The 19,184-nt window shown below is 46.6% G+C and overlaps 1 protein-coding gene across 4 annotated transcripts in view; it reads right to left on the bottom strand.

Annotated features, from left to right (window-relative positions):
• Positions 1–19,184, bottom strand: part of Nrp2 (neuropilin 2) — a 121,567-nt gene extending 102,383 nt beyond the window's left edge. For 2 of the 4 annotated variants that reach the window (XM_048808389.1, XM_015481295.2), the window contains exons 1-2: positions 18,473–19,184; positions 3,296–3,473 (exon numbers count right to left, since the gene is read on the bottom strand). In XM_048808389.1, the coding sequence (XP_048664346.1) occupies positions 3,296–3,473; positions 18,473–18,545 (251 nt within the window). In that variant the 5' untranslated portion in view covers positions 18,546–19,184. The remainder of the gene's footprint in view (positions 1–3,295; positions 3,474–18,472) is intronic. The other 2 variants (XM_015481296.2, XM_048808390.1) reach the window with 1 other exon arrangement.

The raw sequence follows: 19,184 nt of genomic DNA, 5'->3' as shown, positions 1-19,184 counted from the left end.
AGGTGGCCTCTGGTTTCTGCCCACAGCTGCTGCACAGGCCCCAGGACAGCCTGTGGGTACTCTGGGCTTGGATCCCCGCGGGTGGCCAGAGGGAGGAGGAGTCAGGGAAGCTCTACAGAGACGGTGGCCTTGGACTGCACTGACTCAGGCAAAGTTAAGGCTTGTGAGTGAAATTTTCCAAGCAGACAGCAGCCTTCAGTGGAACAAAATTAAAAGTGGCAGTTAGCGGGCAGGTCTGCCTGGAGTTCACTCAGCCACGGCCTCAACCTTTAGGATGCATTTCCAAATCCAAGGTGCAGAGACCCAGGGCTTGTGGGCCTCAGCCAGGACATTCCTTTATATCAGGTCCTGTTCCCAGGTCAGGGAGCCATCTTGGCAGCTAATCGTGTATGTAGAAGGAAGAGAAACACGGGGGGAGCATGCGGCCCCTGCCATTTCCTCATATCTGGCTGCCTTTTTTTTTTCTGACTTTCTTACCATTTCCCCTTTTTGCCAGGGCGTGGCTGCTACAGGCAGTCCAGACAGTTTCCTTTTGGGAAGTACCTGCCTTGAGGGCTTTGAGAGCCTAATCCAATTTGAAACATGCTCCAAAATGAAAGGAGAAGGGACCTAATTTCCTTTGATAGAAAGAATTTTGCAAACTCAGGAGCTCCCTTGGAGCAAAAATGAGATATGGACATGAGAAAGAGAAGGAAAGAGAGCAGGAACCACACAGAATTTCCAAGACTTCAATTAGATCAACTGTTCTTTTCATAAGACAGTAAGAGAAGGTCTTGGGGAGGGCGGCATGGGGGTGGGGGGAGTCCATTTATTCTGAATGCAAATGGCCAGGGGAACATGTCAAAAATACCTTGAAGGGTGAGAGGCTAAGAGAACCAGGTTTGTCTTTTCTAAATATAAAAATTAATGAGAGGGTGGGGAGGGGGAATGAAGGAGAAAGCGGAGTACAGTAGGGGGAGAATTAAGGACTATGCAAGGTAGATGAGGCTTTCTGACAATTTGGCACTGGGGAAAACAGACTCCAGAAAGATTTTTTTGCTGACCTTCCTGACCTTTTAGGTTGAAGCCACAGCTTGGGATGTGGAGTGAGGAGGAAAACAGGAAGCTACTTAGTGAGGTTGAGACGCCAAGAGACACCCTTCAGCACACCTGCTTCCTCTAGTCCAACTTAGCAAGGGCCAATGTCCCTCTCCCTTCTGCACAAAGGCTTCAGCAACCCTGAGTTCCCTCCACCCCTGGGCTGAATTCTGTGAGGGGAAGGGGTATCCCACAGCTCAGAACAGGGCAGGAGAGAATTTTCCTGGCCCCTTTGCACTTCTCAACATGTTTGGTGCCATTTCATAAGCTTTGGGGGTTTTCCTTCTAAAAAAAAAAAAAAACTGTGCCTTCTCCCTTTGCCACTTCGAATATACATAAAATGACCTCTTAGCAATTTCCCCTCGAGATTTGCTGGCATCAGCAGAACAAAATTTGGCCCTCAGTGGAGAGAGGTGCTTAGTCACATTCCTCTGAGCTCATATCCAAGCTCTCTGCTTTATATTTCAGCTGGTGACAACCCTTTGCAGGCCAGCTGAGGCACCAGGACCCAAAATGGCTTTTACAGCACTCCTACCTGAAACTCTTGGTAAAGTTCACTGTCGGTCAGGAAAGTGGAAGCCTCGAGATGCTGAACCCGGGGATGCATGTAACTGAGACAAAGAGGAACTGATGTGTTACCAGATGTCATCCATGCAGTCAAGAGTGGCCCTGGGATTAGAAACTCCATCTTATGACTTTCAGTCACATGTGGCCTCCATCCGGGAAACCCTTTGGTTTTCAACAAAGACTACCTCTTGTTAGGAGAGAACCATTCCGTAGGTGCAAAGTAGCCCTGGGAGGATAATAATGACATCGATTCACAGAGCCTTGCAGTCCTGTGCCAGTTAAAGAGGGGCCTTGTTTCTTCTGTAGGGAAGCACTGGTCTGGGTGTAGGCCTGCTTTGAAATGAAGTTCTTGTGCTCCCTCCCTTATACCTGTCCCACCAGCTGTCCCCTTGATTAATTTTTCAGGGCTCACAATGCCTTGCTCACAAAGAACGCCCAGACTACTTCTAAATCATATGGGAGTGCTGAACACTTAGCACGGCTCTGATGGCTCTCTGTGGTGGTGCTCATCTGGAGCAGCATAGGAACATTGGCACATTCTTTTCTGCACAGCAAACTTTTGCTTTTGTTTCAACGAGAGGAAAGTATTTAAGAGAAAGCTCATCAGACTACACACAGCTGCATTATTGACATTACAACACCCACCTGCTTCCCTACTTTAACTTAGGACCTTGGAGCTAACATGACATTTTGAAATTCTAAATTGCCACTTGGAATCTCCTAAGTCACACATTTCCAAGGAGTCAGTACTGATGTCATGTTGTAAACTGGTTGAATTGCCTCAGGACAGACTTAACCTCTCTGTGCTTCAGTATTCTCATCTGCAAAATGGAGATTGTCATGGCACCCACTCCCTGGGGTCATTTTTTAAAAAAAATATTTATTTTTTATTTATTTTTTTAAGGTGGACACAATATCTTTATTTTACATTTATGTGGTGCTGAGGATCGAACCCAGTGTCTCGTGCATGTTAGGCCAGAGCTCTACCATTGAGCCACAACCCCAGCCCTCCCTGGGGTCTTTATAAGAACTGAAGGGATTCATATTTGTAACATAATTAGAAAAGCGCGGGTTAAATGAATTTGTAACACCAGCCTTGAGACTCTAACCTGTGCAGCTTAGATAGCAAGAATCAAGAGTCTTAGATCTACTCTTATAGATCCCAAATGCTTTCCTCTCTTTCTGTAAGGCAACCAACTGCCACTTCATAAAATAACAGGCTGATCCTTCACAGCTGAGGCTGAGGAAGTCTCCACTTGGGGATCTGGCAACTATTTTATTATGGAAGCTGGTGGGGTTCCTCCATGAAACAGCAGTGGAAACACAGAGGTATCCAGGGGGAAGGTAGATCCAAGAGTAGAGAGTGGGGTCTAATGGTCCCCCCTGCCCCACATGGATACCCTCTCCCCTGCCCGCTTTTAGAGATGGGCACTAGTATTTGGACTTCACTCCATAAGGCTCTGTCCTTCATAACATGGGATCAACTCCACCTTATTTCGCCCCAAAAGGAATGTCATCTAAAGGTTTTCCTCTGGGACAAGGATCCACTGCCGCCATTAGGTGATCCAAGGGACAGGCATGTGGGGGCGGGGCAGGCAGGCAGTGTGAGCCCCTCCCCCCCCCCCCCCCCAGTGCATGGGGCACTGCTTACTTGCAATCATGCTTCTCGATTTCAAAATGAGGGTTGAAGTTGAGGACAATCTTCTGGTTGGGCTCCGGGGCGTAAACAATCCACTCGCAGTTCTGGTGGGAGGGATAATCCTGGGGGTATCCAGGCGAGGTGATGTAGCCAGCATCTTTGGAATTCAGACGACCTCCACAGGGTGGGTCTGGAAGAGAGAACAAGGACCCAAAGAACTTCAAATATGCTACAGCCTTCGCCCTGCCCCCCACTCCCTCTTCCCTTCTCTCCCAGTGGCTGATTAAAACTATTTTACAGACCTTTTATGGCAGTCCAGGAGACTAACCTACTTACTCATTCAGTGGAAGAGATTATTTCAGCTCATCCCTCCCAGACCCATCCGAACACACACACACACACACACACACACACACACACGTACATTACAGAAAATGGTCATAAATATTCCCAATTACATGGTCTGAGATTATGAAAACAAGAAGGCTGTATGTACAATTAGCCTGTTCCTGTCTCCCTTCTTGGCCCATCTTCCTCTCCTCATTCAAACTCCCCATCTCTATCTTTATCTCATAAATTCTTCATTTTTATTGGTGTCTCCCAGCCCAGCTCAGCCTGAGCAGTCAGCAGTCAAGGCTCCGGGAACTGACCATGGTGGTTTTGTGGTGCTGTCCCAAAGAGCACCTGGTGACAATTACATGTGGTGCAAGGAAACACTTTCAGTTTTGGACCAGAAGAGGCCCTCGAGGGTGATTTCACCTTTTTTTTTTTTTTTTAAGAAAGAAAAAGCAACCCTCCAAACATTTAATTCTGCATACACCACAAATTTGATTTATTATTTCATTAGACACAGAATGGAAAAATCTGTATTGGAGAACCCACTGGCTCCAATGTGGTTTCCACAAAGGTGCTTTGTGCTGAATGGATGCCTGTGTCTTTTTCTGTGCGTTTCTGCCCACTGTCCCTCCTGGCTGGTCACCACCACCACCAGAGTGTGCTGCTGCTTTCTCCAGCGACAGCAGCCATGGAAAGGCACGGCAGGGGGGAGCTGCCCCCCCTTTCCTGAAGTGCCAGGCAGGAGGTAAACAGCCTCTTGTGGGCCAGGAGGGAAAGGACGGATCTTCAAAGGCAGAAGAGGTAGGCGATGACATTTGAAGAATTTTATCTATTTAGGAGCGAAGTTTGGCAATCCCTAGCAGGGGTTCTTGGGGAATGGGAGGTTTTGCTCAATACCACAGTTAGAACAGAGAGGCACGAGAGACACAGAAATATTCAGAAGCCTCCTAGAGACCTTCCTGAGATGTGCGCGTCTCTTAGCATCAATCACGATTTAATATCGCCATCTGCATGGAGCAGCATGGGCCTGTGAATTATGTATGACAGCTCAGCAGCCGCCCTCCAGGACGGGGTCTTTCTCCTGTGTTCACTCTTTGAGGGAACGGGTCATGCATTTTTAACTCTACAGGTGCACTTTACCATTCCCCATGTCTGTTGGCATTACTGTCTTCCAGACCTCTGCTTCAGATTACCAGCCTGACAGGCTTTAAATGCATAAATGATGGGCATTGTGCACAATGGTGGTTGGGACACAAATCCATACAAGTAGCCTTTTTGGTATTGAGCCTCCAAGAGCTCAAACTGTGCCCTGTTGAACTGCCCAGAATCTAATGGATTTGGGTCCATTTCCTACTGGGCGGAAAAACAAAAGCAAGCCATTTCCTCAGGCTAGCAGACACCACATCATCCTCTACCTAATGACCCTGCACCCTCCCCAGTCCAGGAGGACAATGGGCCTATCCCTCCCACCCAGATGCAGCCACCCTTTCTTTGCAGCCAAATCCTGCAGGATTCCTGGGTGCCCACAGGACTTGCCCACACTGGGCACCCCAAATCTTGCAGCTGGTCACAGGGTGGCCCATCAGCCCTGGCTCTGGTATGTGAAATAAAGCTGGGAGTGGCCCTCTGAGAAGGCAGAGGTGTGGGCACTTGGATCACCAGCTGCTTTTACCAAGCAGAAGGAGGAGTTCTCTACCAGGTCCAGCTCCTCTGCCAGCTATTTTGCTGAAAACTGGAGCTCTGCCCTGACTCACCCAAACCACACTTTTTGCCTTGGAACTCATCATAGGAAACCTGAGCTGAGCTCCTGTTTAGTAGCCGTTATGGTCTCCACATCACCCACAGTCTCCCTGTCTCCACCCTTTCCTTGCTTCTCTCCAATTACCCTTGAAAGAAGAATTGCTCCCCCTCAAGTCCCTGAACCCCAGGCTTAAAACTTGGTCATGATTTCAGGCACACAGACCAGCAATGGAGACAGGAGACTTCCTCACAGGACGGTTTCATTTCTCATCTACACTGGAATTTATTTCCCCACTACCAAAAAAAATTTTTTTTAACTACATAGTATATTCTACAGTTGACAGTCTGCTCTTTCTGTTGTTCAAAACTTACTTAACCAAAGGAAAAAGGAGTAGCCCTTTTCTTTTTTCCTGTCCTTTCTTTATCCGAGGAAAATCAAAGCTCTTACTGAAATATCTGAGAACTTATTAAAACATCTGCTTTGAGTGTGTACAGACAACTTTCTCAATAGTCAAACATTTATAAACTCCTATTCTTGTTTGGATTGCATTCACACTCAGAAACACACACAAACATAGATATTGAACAAACATCAGTTACATACACATATCAGTAATTCACACTTCAGTCCTGTACACACGTTCACACCCTCTCAGAACATATCACACATCATTTGCACGGATATATATCCACAGAGATAAATACTAGGATTTCTTTCTCTATTTTTCTTGGAGAGAATAGAATTCTTATAAAAGATCAGTAAAAACAGTAAAGAAAATACACTTAGTCCTTCTACATCTTCTCTTGATAACTGATCTTGCATTTTCTGGGTCAGGGGCCCTTCATTTCTTAAATACAAACATGTCCCAATAGAAACTAGCTAGAATTTCTGGGGAAGAGATATGCCATCCATTATTTTTGTAGGCCTTTATTGTGTTCTAAAATGAACTTCATAAATGCTTTCTGTCCTGTTTCAGAGGAGTAGAGAGAGAGAGCCAAGGGAGAGTTGAACTTAAGGGCAAACCCCTTAAGGCCAATCTCCACATACAGAGGGGAAAATTGCCCCTGCTGAAGTTGGAGCCACTGAGCCTGTTTGGTGAGTTGACAAGGGACCTCATTCTCCAACTAGTTTGTGAATACCTTTCACCTGGGGCAACTTCGTTTCCCAAAGAAAAGTAGCAAAACCAGGCCTAGAATGTCCAGAGCAGTTTTCTCTTCCATCTGGGAGGGGACATGAGCAGGTCAGGCCAGAGGCCCAAGAGTGAAAGGTTGAAATGATGATTCTATGTAACTTCAAGGAAAACGAACACCAAGTTCCAAAGTCACAAAGCCCTGATTCCCTACATCCCCATAGTGACCACTTACGTGTTTTAAAATATTAGATGGTTTAAAAATCTTTGCTGATGGTTTAAGTCTGTCTCTGGGGGTTGTGGCTCAGTGGTAGAGCTCTCGCCCAGCACGTGTGAGGTACTGGGTTCGATCCTCGCACCACATAAAAATAAAATAAAGGTTATTATGTCCACCTACAATTAAAAAACCAATTTTTTAAAAAAGTCTCTCTGTTTTTTCCCCCCTCTTCTGTCCTTGCTTTGTGGGTGGCCTGAGCATAATGTGATCCTGCTGAGGGGTAACATGGCCCCAGAAAAGGAAAAGGAATTTTTTTTTACCTGTTCACTTTGGAACTCACCTTCCTAGAGAGCTCCTTTAAGATCTCTGATTCCTTGATAATATTTAATTTTTAGTCTTTAAAAGGAGTGAAAAAAGAGCTTTTAAAATATCTGGTCTGCCTTCTAGGAAAATTTAGCTGAAGTTGTTTTAGGGAACACTGTATGGCCTGAACTTGACCATAATATTTGATAAAGCCTAAGTGGGACTTTAATGAGGGCTTTATTTTTTTTTTCTTTTAAATCTTTTTATTAAAAAAAAAGAAAACACTGGCATAGGGGCTGGGGCTGTAGCTCATGCGTGAGGCACTGAGTTCGATCCTCAGCACCACATAAAAAATAATAAATAAAGATATTGCGCCCATCTACAACTAAAAAATATATATATTAAAAAACACTGGCATAAAACTGTGTACATTTATCCTGTATTACATGGTATTTTGAAATCTATACATTATGTAATAGAAAGGACTTTTAAATAATCAGAATTACGGTGGCTTCACTGTGTGACAGCAGGTCAAGAACAGATCCCTTGGTTTAGTTTAAGTGAAGACAAACTTGGTCACTAGCTGGAGGTGGAATTAGAGGGACAGGTTGTTTCCAGGTTGTGTGTGGGGGTGGGGGGGGCGATGGGTAATGGGACCAGTGACTAGGGAAGGGAGGGCTTGACAACTAGCAAAGAGAGGACAGAGCGCCTGGTTCATAACTCAGTGGGACCTTCCAGGGTCTCAGCTGTGTCACCTGTAATTCAATGAGTATGCAGCTGTCAAATACTTTTAGAAGTGGTGGTGTTTTTCCCTCCGTGATCAAAACTACCCAAGGTACAAAGCATATGGCAGTAGAGTTCTCCTTGGCTGCCGAGAGGCAGGGAGCTGTGTAGAGTCCGGGCCTCGCAGGGTCCCCCTCATCTCCTAGGCGCTTCTCTGCACGTGCACTGGGGACTCCAGGAACACGGGGTGAGGCCCAGTGAGCTAGAGCTCTGTTCGCTTGTTATTCTAAACACTATGGGGAGGGGACAGAGGGAATGATCAGGGAGGTTGGCTTCTCGTATGTCTCATGTGCAGGAACCCCCTCATCTGCGGTTTCACGCTCCGTAGTTTGTTACCTGTGGTCAGCCAGCATTGACATGGCTTTATCATGGCCTGATGGCCATTTTTGAGGTCATGGTGAGGTCAATCAGTAGCCTCATGCTAGGTCATTGGCCTCAGTCCGTCATGTGGCAGTATACCACCTCACAGCCGCACAAGAAGGGTTAGGTATTTTGAGGAAGCCCACAGCCACATAACTTATATTATAGTGTGTTATTATAATTAATCTGTTCTGTGATTAGTGCTTAATTTATAAGTTATATCTCATAAATTTATAAATTAAACTTTATCATAGGAATGCATATATAAGAAAAAAAAAAAAACATGTGCAGGGCAATCCAAGGCTTCAGGCATCCACGGAGGTCTTGGAATGTGTTTCTCACACGTGAGGGCATTTGGTGGAGAAAAGTAGTCGGTCTCATTCCCTTGGAAATAGTGCACTTTATTGACTTTACAATTTCTTCTTTACCCACAGTATCATCTCACCCCATCCATATCTCCACAGCATTATTTTTATTTAATTGTTAGTAGCAAGGCAAAGCAGAAACTCTTCTGCTTACTTAGAAAGAGAAAATGTTATCACCATGCCACTTCACTCATTCCTCCAAAGCAGTTGACCAGAAATAGGATTGGGTAAGGATTAAGAAGCCTCAGAATCACATTTAATCTCATTACTGGCAGGCTGTGTGACTGGGAAAATCAGTAAACCACTCTGTGCCTTTGTTTACTCATCTCTAAAGTGGAGGGAGTAATCCAAAAGGCCAGTTCCAGTTCTGAAATTCAAAGCCTATAATGAGGTATGGAAAAAGAGTCTCTAACCCATGGATTGAACCAAAAATTCAAAAGGTTCTCTTACTTCTAGACAATAAGGCATTGATTCAAAGTGTTATCTCTGTTTTATTGGCTTGGTGAGTTTGAAGTAAAACTTAGATCTTGGGATGGACATGTCTGTCTTGCATTATAGAAAGTTCAAATGTCTCTTTTAATCACATTAGCTCTACTGACGTGAGTGAGTTTCTTTTCTTAACTGAGTTTGTGGTTGCATATTTATAAATATTATGGATACACAGTTCACTGTGTGAGCACATCAACATTCGGTCTGCCTGAAAAGAAGGACCAAAAGGACTGTCTTCAAGTCCCTCACCTAGATCATCAAAGTCTTTTGCTCAGGGCTTTGACCAAATTTTGCTCACCAACCCAGGTTAAGCTGCTTTGGAAGAGTTATTTTTGTGAGCTGGGGCTGGATTTTGTTTTATGCAAAGCGACTTCAGCCTGTCACAAGACAGTCTCATAAAATCCGCATCTTGGCTTAAGCTGGGAAGAAATGAGCCAATCCATCAGCCCAGGAATGCGCCGGTTTGACCACATCCTAAGGCAGCTAGGAAGGGATGCAATCTATTCAATTTATGAGGCCGGTGAAGGCACAGCAAATGGGAATTCCTATGAACTTCTGCAAGGGTGAGGTTCCAAATTTGAATAAAAGCACCTTCTGGGAAGGGAAGAGAGGGCGAAGACACCGCTATCTGTGCATGGAAAGAGTAAGGAATGAAGCAAGCTCTCTCTTCCCCAACACCTCCTACAGACAAAGAGGAACCTCACTGAGGAGACAGCTGGAAATTGGGTCTGGAAATAGGGCCTTTTGAACGTCTCTTCCCCTCAATCTGGATTCTAAAAATGAACCCTCATTTAATCGGTAAAATGTATGTTTGATGTGATTACCTCCCCTGACCTCGAATCCTGCCACCTGTGGTAACCTTGTTATTTGTCATCTTATATCATAAACAAATGCAATTCCAATAGGGCAGCCGATATAATATCATTAGTTTATATTTATGTCTACTCTTTTCCAGTCCCTCATTGCAAATGCAATTTTGGTGTCATTGATGAGAGATCTGGGATTACGATTTCTGGCCACTTTAACAGACATTTGGGGAAGGAAACAGAATAATTTTGAGGACTCTCCAAAAACCCACAGAGAAAAATGGTAACAGAATACCTATTTTTCATTTATTATGATTAATGAAAGCTTACGTTGAAATGCCAATGGCTCCCCATTGGTTAGCATATGAAACCCAAAACTCTTGGCCTTGCAATTTGGGCCTTGCATTAAGCCCAAGCTATTATTTCTAACTTTATTTGCAATTATTTCCAACCATGCGTTCTAAACTGCTGCTTCTGAATGTTCCTCAACAAGCCCAGTGTTCATGTCTCTGCCCTCTCTGATCCTTTTCCCTTCCCCTTTATGTCTTTTGGGGCTCTAAAAGCACCCATCTTCTGCCTTCCTCACCTCCACACCAGGGGGACCACGGGTAATCTTTCCCCTCCCTGTCTCTCACAGGCAGAAGCTCTTCAGCATCCTCTAAGGATTGTGGGAATTCAGGATGACCTTATCCACTCTGCTGTGCCACTAGCAATTGGACAGCGTAACTCCTTTCTGATCTGTCTTTGGCAAACCTTATGGAATCAAACAGAGGGTCTTTCCCAAAAGTCAGATTCATTGAGACTGGATAAATCAATAATTTAAGGATGAACTAAAATAATACCAATAGTATCACTACATCTCACAAATTTTGAGAGCTTCATCACAGATTATTCTGCTTCTCCAGTTACTATCCTCCCTTCTCCACCAACAGCTGCTAATAAATGCAAAGTTTTAGTTGGGAACTGAGAGTTTAACTGGCTAGTCTGGGATAATAATACCTAGGCCTAGATCAAGGTGGACTTAAATATGAACTGTCTCCTAGGACACCCTAACCTTAGATAATTATGAAGTTTGACAAACACACACACTTTAATTCTAATAGTAGTCAAACTAATTTATTCTGAGGTTTTTGTTTTTGTTTTTTTGCCTCCTCACTCCCAAAGGCAAGTTCTAAATATCTGTTGCCAGTAGCACCAGGAAAACACAAGCTATTACTTTATCACTAAAGCACTTGTGGTGTTGGATTTTCTCCTACTTGGTTTCAGTTCATTTCTCTCTACTCATCCCTCCCCATGCCCCTGTCTCTGGCCCCTAATATGCCTTTGGGGCACATCTGTTTTATTTTTTTCCCTTTATCCAAACAATTATTATTATCATTCGGTCCAGTAATTTGCAATTCCCTTTATCTTCTTCCCTGAAAGACTCTCCAGAACCTGGTGCCTGTTATCAAAGCATCTTTGGAGGCAGGGCTCAGGGTACCAGGGACATGTGCATCCAGCTGGCCCGCAGCCGCATCCAGGGCAAGCTACTGGGAAGGGCTTTCCTTTTGTTATTCCCAGCCCCCCTCCCGTTTTTCTGGATTAGATCATGACTCTTTTATGAAGACCCAGAGGGAAATGGGATTATTAAGAGTCTTGCTGGGTAAAAGCTATTTTGTCTTTCTGACGACTTTTTTTGAGTTCAGCTGCTGAGAGGGGCCTTAAAGCCAGAGCAGAAGTTATTACCAATTCGAGAGAGTGCCTTAAACACTGCGTTCCCTGCTGAGCCCACTTTCAGTGATGAAGGATGGGAAGGGAGGAAAGGGAACAGAAAGAAGAAAGAGAGATTAAAACTAAAAGAGAAGAAGAAGAAGAAGAAAAGGTAGAGGTGAGAACACAGAAAACAGAATAAGGAAGAGAAAATGCAAAAAGAAAAAGGAGGCATAAATCTAAGATGAAAACTCAGCAGAGAATATGGGTCTCTGAAGAACAGTGTGCTGAGAGATAATCTGGTACTTATAAAACACAGACAAAGGTTTAGTGGGGAAAGAGCTAAGAATGAATAATTATTTACTTATCCCCCCCCAAAATCTCATAAAAATAAAATAAACTTACCACAATGGTTAAAGTGTACTTTCTACGGTCACAAGATAGCTAACCCCACTGAAGCTGTTTGGATGATTAAATGACTCCAGAATTGGCTCACTGTGTGTCAAAACAGGATCCCACGTAGTTTGGCAGAGCACAGCCACCTTCTGGGGTAGTTATCATTATCAAACACATTTTACAGGTAAGGAAACTGAGGCACCACTGAGTGATTAAGAATCCGGATCACACATAGTACTTGGATCACAGAGCTGCCAAGTGGCTGAGATGAATCTTAAACCTAGGTGGCCTGGCTCCAGTGATTCAGAAGCTGGGAAGCGCAGTGACAATTGACAATCCCCCCCAAACTTCTCAATGACAAACTTATTTGGTGGCATTTAAGGAAAGACAAACGTTTTGCCAGCTTGAAAACCCCCTTTCCTCTGCCCTTGCCAGTAATCTGCTGGTGTGAACAATGAGAGATGTGTTTGAGGCTGGGGTGTGAGAGGGCTGGAAGCACTTAACACCTCCCCCCTCCCTGCACACAGAGGTGCTAGCTCCTTGTCATCCCTGCCCCCTTTCCTGTGGCTTGTGGGGAGTTGGGAGGTGGGGGAATGATGAATAGGATGCTCAGGTCTGAAATTATGGATCATAACATCAGGAGATTTTTGTCAACACCCATTTCTCTTCTCATCCCCACTCTTCCCTGTCCTAAATGCCACATTGTTATTGTTCTACTGGATGGGAGCAGCATTTTCAGAAATGGGGGATTTATTTTTATAGCACAGCTGGTCTGCCAAAGGTCACATAATTTGGCAACGTTCCCAGTGGTTAAAAATTAATTTCTCCTTATTAATACAACCAAGGTCCCATAGGATGGAAGCTCAGTCTTATCTAAACTTGACAGCTTCCTAAACCTTTACAAGAAGATTTCTCCTGAAGGGCCAGCCACAGTACAAGGCCAGTGTGTCCTGGAATCCAACCTTTCTGAATCCTGTTAGGTAATGAAACCATTAAGCCCTCAGCCACTTCTCATCAAGGCAGATAAAGCTTTGAAAAATGATGTTGGAGCTATGGGGGAAAAAAAAAACTTCTGTGAAATCATTTAATAATGAGGTGAGCCTCCTCTCCTTCTCCTCCTCCTCCTCCTCATCATCATCATCATCATCATCGTCAAACAGCTAAGTCCTCACCTGGATAGAACACTATAAGGACTAACTTATGGGGATCAAAACATGTATCTGTCACTCAAAGTGGGTTCCTCTTTTGACAAACAATAGTCAGATGTTAATGATGATACAAAGCACTACTTGGATGTCACTTTTCAGGCCCTTTCTCCTCGTTTTAAGAAACTTCAAAGTGCTATGCTTTGAAATTACAAATTATGCAATTATAACAAATTTAGTTATAGATCTTATTGACTTTTATTTATGATTCTTGAAAATAGGGCAACTCATTTTATAAAATTAGAATGAAGTTCCCATGAGCTGAGCAGAAGAGGTGGGTTTTATAAACATAAAAGGGCTGAGGAAACACAACAAACATGGGTTGGCCAGTTCAAACTTACTTTCTTTATGGGCTTAAAGCAGAGGGGGCATCCCTGTCAGCCACTCAGGTAAACTGGGTCCCTTTTCATTGATTGCTGTGACTCTTCTATTTCCTGAATTTTTTTTTAACTGATCTGGATAAGAGTTCAGTTTGATAACATGGCAGCCAGCACCCAGCATGAGTGACTCCACTCTGGTTTGGTTTGGTCTTCTGAGGCTTAGTACAGGAGGCCATCCAAAACAATGGCCTATAAATTTGACATAACATGCTTTTGTTCTGTTTTTAAAAACTTACCTTTAGTTTCTAAAGTCTTTCCAAACTAGATCTTTAGAGAATATATTCTAAGAACCCTATACCAGTGAACGGGCCTTTTAAATCCTGAACTGTTTCAAACTAAGTCACCCCAAGTCTATTCATTTTCTTGACTGCTTCAAGGAACAGTTGCATGAGATAAAAAAACACCAGGGTCCTCAGAATGATCTAGTCTACAGTGTCTTTTCCCACTAACTGACTCCTCTTACTGTTATTCACATTTGTGCCTAGGTCGTATTCCTAACCTTTTCTGTACCTAGAAGACAGAACTGGCTTTTCTGTTGCAGAATATGGATTTTATATTCAATAGCAGGGGACCAGAGCCATCTAGTAGGCAGTAAGAGTCCTGTCTGGATAGTCTGGGCTCCAGTCACTACAGCCTTCCAATCTTTCAGTTTGCCAGTTGAGTGCTCTGTGGCTTAATATCTGAAGGCTCCACAGGATGACCTAAAACTTCAAACCCAGGTGCTTCACAGTTCTGCAGGCGCATCTTGGACAAGTAGGGGCTTGCCCTGGAGCCCCGCGGGAGCTTTCCCCCTTCCACTCTTTTGCACTCTGCGCTCCTTTGGCAACTGGCAACAGCTCCCCTGCCTCCAGTGCCTGCTTCTGGGGAAAAGTTTACTGGGCGCTTATTGAATGTGGGCATGAGACCAGTCCCCAGAGCCCAGAGCAGGCTGTCCCTGTAGAATCTACTTTGCAATTTTACTTGCACATTTTTATGCTCACCCAATGGCTACCCCACATTTCTGGGGATAAAGGCTGAAAGAAATACTCCTCAAACCAATACCTGGCGCCTAGACCATCATTGCTTCTCTTTTAGGATTTGTTTGAACTCAGACCTGTCTCCCACAGCCAATTTACACCTCTTATCTGATCATCCAGTCCAGACGGAAGGTTGAATTGACCGAGTCAGCCCGTGTCCATGACAATGGTGTTAAGCCCAGCACAGATCAAAGCTCTCCGGGGAAGAGGGGAAGGGGGAGATGGTTATGGGGTACAACTTCTTTTGGCCCCGAGCTAAGCCAGAGGTCCCGGAGGTGGGAACATTAGGACTGGAAGTTGCCACCATCGCAAGAACCCGTAGTCAGGACCCCCAATGATTTCCTGAGCTATCCCCCTACCTCGCCCCATCACGCTTAACTCTAGCAAAGGAGAGTTCTGTGGTCAGGCGCTGAGGGGTAATGGCTAGCGCCAGGGGGCTCTCCTCTCCGTCAGAAATAGAAAGGAAGAGAGGCAGAGGGAGGGAGCTAAGCAGGGAACACGCGCCAATAAACCAGAGCATTGAACCACTACCCTTCCAGAGGAAATTCAACCGGAGCCGCAGAAGCTGCAGCACAGATGGGCAGGATCCTCTAAACTTGGTCTGGAAAGCTGATTCTCAGCGCCTCCGCCCCAGAAGATTCCCAGAGGGGTGATGAGTCCCCCCTACCCCGCCCTTCTCCATCTCCATACATTAGCGCTACCGGTGCCCTCCAACCAGCAGCCGGGCGCCGGGAATCTGGTGGGAAAGACTAGCGGCGCAGCCCGCCCGAGGCAAAGGGTGGGGGCAGCCGTTTAATCACAGCGCGCCTCGCCTCCATTAACTTGTGTTGATATTAAAAAGAAATCAATCAGTGAAAATGAAGCATTGGCCGTGAATACTGTATTTTTCTCACGTGGAAAAGCAGAGTAAGGCAGCGGGGAAGGGGCGGGAGACTCGCCGACAAATGCAGAAGCTGCTTGGGAGGAGAGCCGCAGCCGCGTTATAACTTTCTGGCATTGGGCAGAATCAAGGAAATGCCGCAGGCTTCTCCCTGGGGGTGTCCTAGTCAGAAGAAGGAGGGGACAAGCCTGAAGGGGTTGGAGGCGGCCAGCTTCGCGGAGGCTTTAGCCTCGGTTTTGCTTTCTCTGGGAATATTTTTGCCTAATAGAATGTTTATGGATTGCTCAGCTCTGTTTCTGCTGCGTAGCCCAAACAAATCGATGCGGCGTTAGAGACGGCGCTGGGGGTGGGGTAGGGTGGGAGGGAGAGCTGGGGGCCACCACGTCTCCACCACGTGTATGCCTGTGCGCCGCGTGCTCTTCACCTGTTTCGTCGCACTGGCGGGTGCTCTGCGTGCAGCGCTTCTAGACACTGTGCAAGTTGCGCGCATTCCTGCGGCTCTGGGTGACTCCTTCCCTCCCCTCTCCGCCCTCTGCTCTGAAATTCCGCCCCAGCTTTCCTTCACCCAGCTCGGCTGGCGCTTGGGTCTTCGGCCTTGGGTCCCTGCCCCTCTGGGCCGGCTCTCTAGGGTCTGCGGTGAGCTTGCGGTGCAGAACGGAGTGCGGGGTCAGGAGGGGGCGCTCGGAGCGGAGTCAGCCAAGCTGCCCGAGTGCCCTAGCCGCGGCGGGAGGGACAGAGGCAGGCAGCTGCCATGTGGCAGGGCGGCGTGGCGAGGAGAGGAGAACCTGGTGCGCTGCGCCCCGGGTCCTCCCAGCTCAAGGGGCCGCACGCTGAGACCACAGGGTTATTTGCTTAGTTGCTCCCTCGCGCATATCTTCTGCCCTCTTTCCCCTGATTCCTTCTCGGAATCAGTTTTCGCCGCCACTGGCTGCGGCTGGGAAGGCCCTCCTCCTGGCTAGCTCACACCGGTGAGTCAGAGGTCGAGCTTGACCTCGCCCTTTGCCACCCGCTGCCAGCTACCCGGGTGCCAGTCGGTTACTCTGGCTGAAAACCTGAACAGCACACGGCTTGCGTCCGCCTTTCGGGGACCCGGAGAATATCTACTCTGGGCAGATCTTAGCTCTGGGTCCCATCCCGGGTCCGAGGCCTCCTAGAGGGTGACCTGCTCCGCGCTCCCTGCTTCAGAGCTTCTCTGGAAGTGACGCAGCGCTGCCAGGGTTGGGATGGGAGGGGGGCTCTGCGGAGAGCGCGGGAGGCAGGTGGCAGAGCGGGAGTGGGTCCGAGCGGGCGTCGCACATACACGTACACACTCCATGCAGTACTCAGGGACAGATGTGCGAACAGCTGGGGTAAGAAGATGGCCCCTGAATCTTCACAGCCCCTCCTGCTTTACACAGCACACGGAACCTTAAGTTGTGTGTGTGTGCGTGCCTGTTTGTGGTGTGTGTGCCAGTGTGCGCGCACTCGCGCGCCGGGGCCTACCGGAGTCGGCGCCTGAATACATAATATACGGTGGGCTTTCTCAGTGCGCGCGCGCGCGCGCGCGCGGACACATACACACAGAGCAAATCACATAAACATACATAATTTACACAGCATCCAGGTCTGTGGGAGGTAATTTAATTTTGCTTCAAAGATGGGAATTTATTAAGGCAAAAAAGCAATGGAAGGCCAGAAAAATCCCCCTAAGTCGGACCTGTACCCATTCCTTGGATACGATTTGCAGCTGCCTGTAGACCCGTTACAGCAGAGAAAGAGCTGCAAACGGTTGGATTTGTGTGGCAAAGGCGTACCTCTGTCTTTCTCTCCTTCTAAAACCGAAACCAGAACCCAAACACCGCAGCTTAAAGTGGCTGTATGTGTGTGTAGGGGAAGAGGTGAGAACCAGTTTACTGGTTGCAAAGCTTCTCCTTTAGGATCTTAGCCAGTGTGCTGCTAAGAGGCCCCGGAGGCAGCAGGGAGTTAGCCCCACTACTGCGGCCATATCTTTGAAGTAAGTGCCTTGTGATTGAGTCATTTCCAGAAGTGCCCCCTCTTTCCTCCCCCCCCCCCATACACTTTTCCCTTATCCTCAATCACCTGTGGCAGCTGCTAAGAGTTGTGTTGTCAGATTCCAGGCTGTTCTTAGAGGGGAGAGAAGCTCACCCTGGAGAGTGGCCCCAAGAAGGAAAGACTACCCTCGCTGGATCCCTGAAATCAGAGATGTCTTCTTAGGGACTGTACCCCTTGCACTCCCGAAAAATGCTGGCCCAGGACTATTCTGGCCCTCACAGTGCTTATCTCTGCAGTCTATGTCCACACACCCTTTTTGGCAAGGGTTGAGTTCAAATTCCACTCAAAACTTTCAAACCACTTCACAAAAGTGAGAGGACCTTTGAGGGCCATTCAGTTGTTTTATCTAATAATTTAAAAGAAGAATGCATTAACTTACTTTCTCAGAAAAAAACACAGATGCGGGAAGGAGAACAGAGGCCACCAACCACCTTGGTGGCCAGCAGTGCCCAGTGGGAAAGCCCCTATCTCAGCCATAATCCAACTTGTTCCACTAGCCTGAGCCCTGGAATTTTGAGGAATATCTAACTCCTTCTGCAAAGAATCCACTGCATATGAAAATCCAAACTAGACTTGTCTTTCCCAAGCCCTTCAGTTAACATTGCTCAATGTAGCTAAGAGGAGGGAATGCAAATGATTTATATTTCACTGGCTAGGTTGAAGAAACTCAAGGGAGATGTGTTCTGCTTCAAGACAGGAAAAAAAAAAATCCCCAAAAACTGTAATGTAAAGGCTTTGTAGTATTTTTAAACCTTTGATTCAGTCCATATGTGACATCTGAACACCGCCAAATTCTGTTACAACACACACACACACACACATACGCACACACACACACATACACACACTCATAGCAGGAGAGAAAAGTTGGGTTTTAGCAGCCTTGGTGGGGTAGTGAGGGTTGGCTGGGATCTCTCTTTAATATTGAGTATTGAGGGAGTCTTTTCCTGAGCCATACTGCGTGGCCTTCCTGCATTAGCCATTGCGTTTAAAGTGGAAACCATGTTGAAATGAATAGAAAAAAAAACTTTGAGGGGCTTACCTGGTTGGCCTCTCACTTCGTGTCCTGAAAAGTAGAGAGCTAAGAAAACCCAGGTGAGAGGAAACAAATCCATTTTGGAGAAGGAGGCTTTCTCCAGGGCTGGGTTGGTAAGATTCTTGTTTAATTATAAGTCTTTGTGTTTTTCTTTTATTTTCTTCCTGGCAGTGTCTTCTGCAAAGGTTTCTAGTGGTCAGCGTTTCTCTCCTGGGTCTTGGCGGCCCGTCTTCACCTTTATTCTCGCCGGAATCCCCACCTCACCAGGAGGAGGGTAGCTTCTGAAATCGGCAGTGAGGGAGCAAGCCGGGAAGAGGGGACCGGTTTCCTCTCGAAAACAAAACGCATCTATGTTCTCTTCAGTTCCTCAAAGTGTCATTTCCTTTATCCTATAACATCACGAGTATTTCCCGAAAGCCCAACGTATAATAATAATAATAATAATAATAATAATAATAATCAAAGCCAAGACTTGCCTTGGGCATCACACGGCCCCAGGCAGCTGTGTGATCTCAGAGGCGTAAACTGACACACATCCCCGGGCACCCGGACCGACACGCGGGCGGAGGCACCACGGCCGGACAGACCGTGTGGGAGGCGGCCGCCCCGCTCTTGTCCTCGCCGGGTTCCCCTAGCGGGAGCCTCCCCCAACGGCTACACCCGCTTGGCCAGCCTCTCGAGGGGAGTGTGAGGAAGGAAGCTGCTTGTGCTGCGGCTG

The sequence above is a fragment of the Marmota marmota genome, unplaced genomic scaffold, assembly GCF_001458135.2.
Source record: "Marmota marmota marmota unplaced genomic scaffold, marMar, whole genome shotgun sequence".
Classification (NCBI taxonomy): Eukaryota; Metazoa; Chordata; class Mammalia; order Rodentia; family Sciuridae; genus Marmota; species Marmota marmota.
This window is presented reverse-complemented; position numbering and strand designations above follow the sequence as displayed.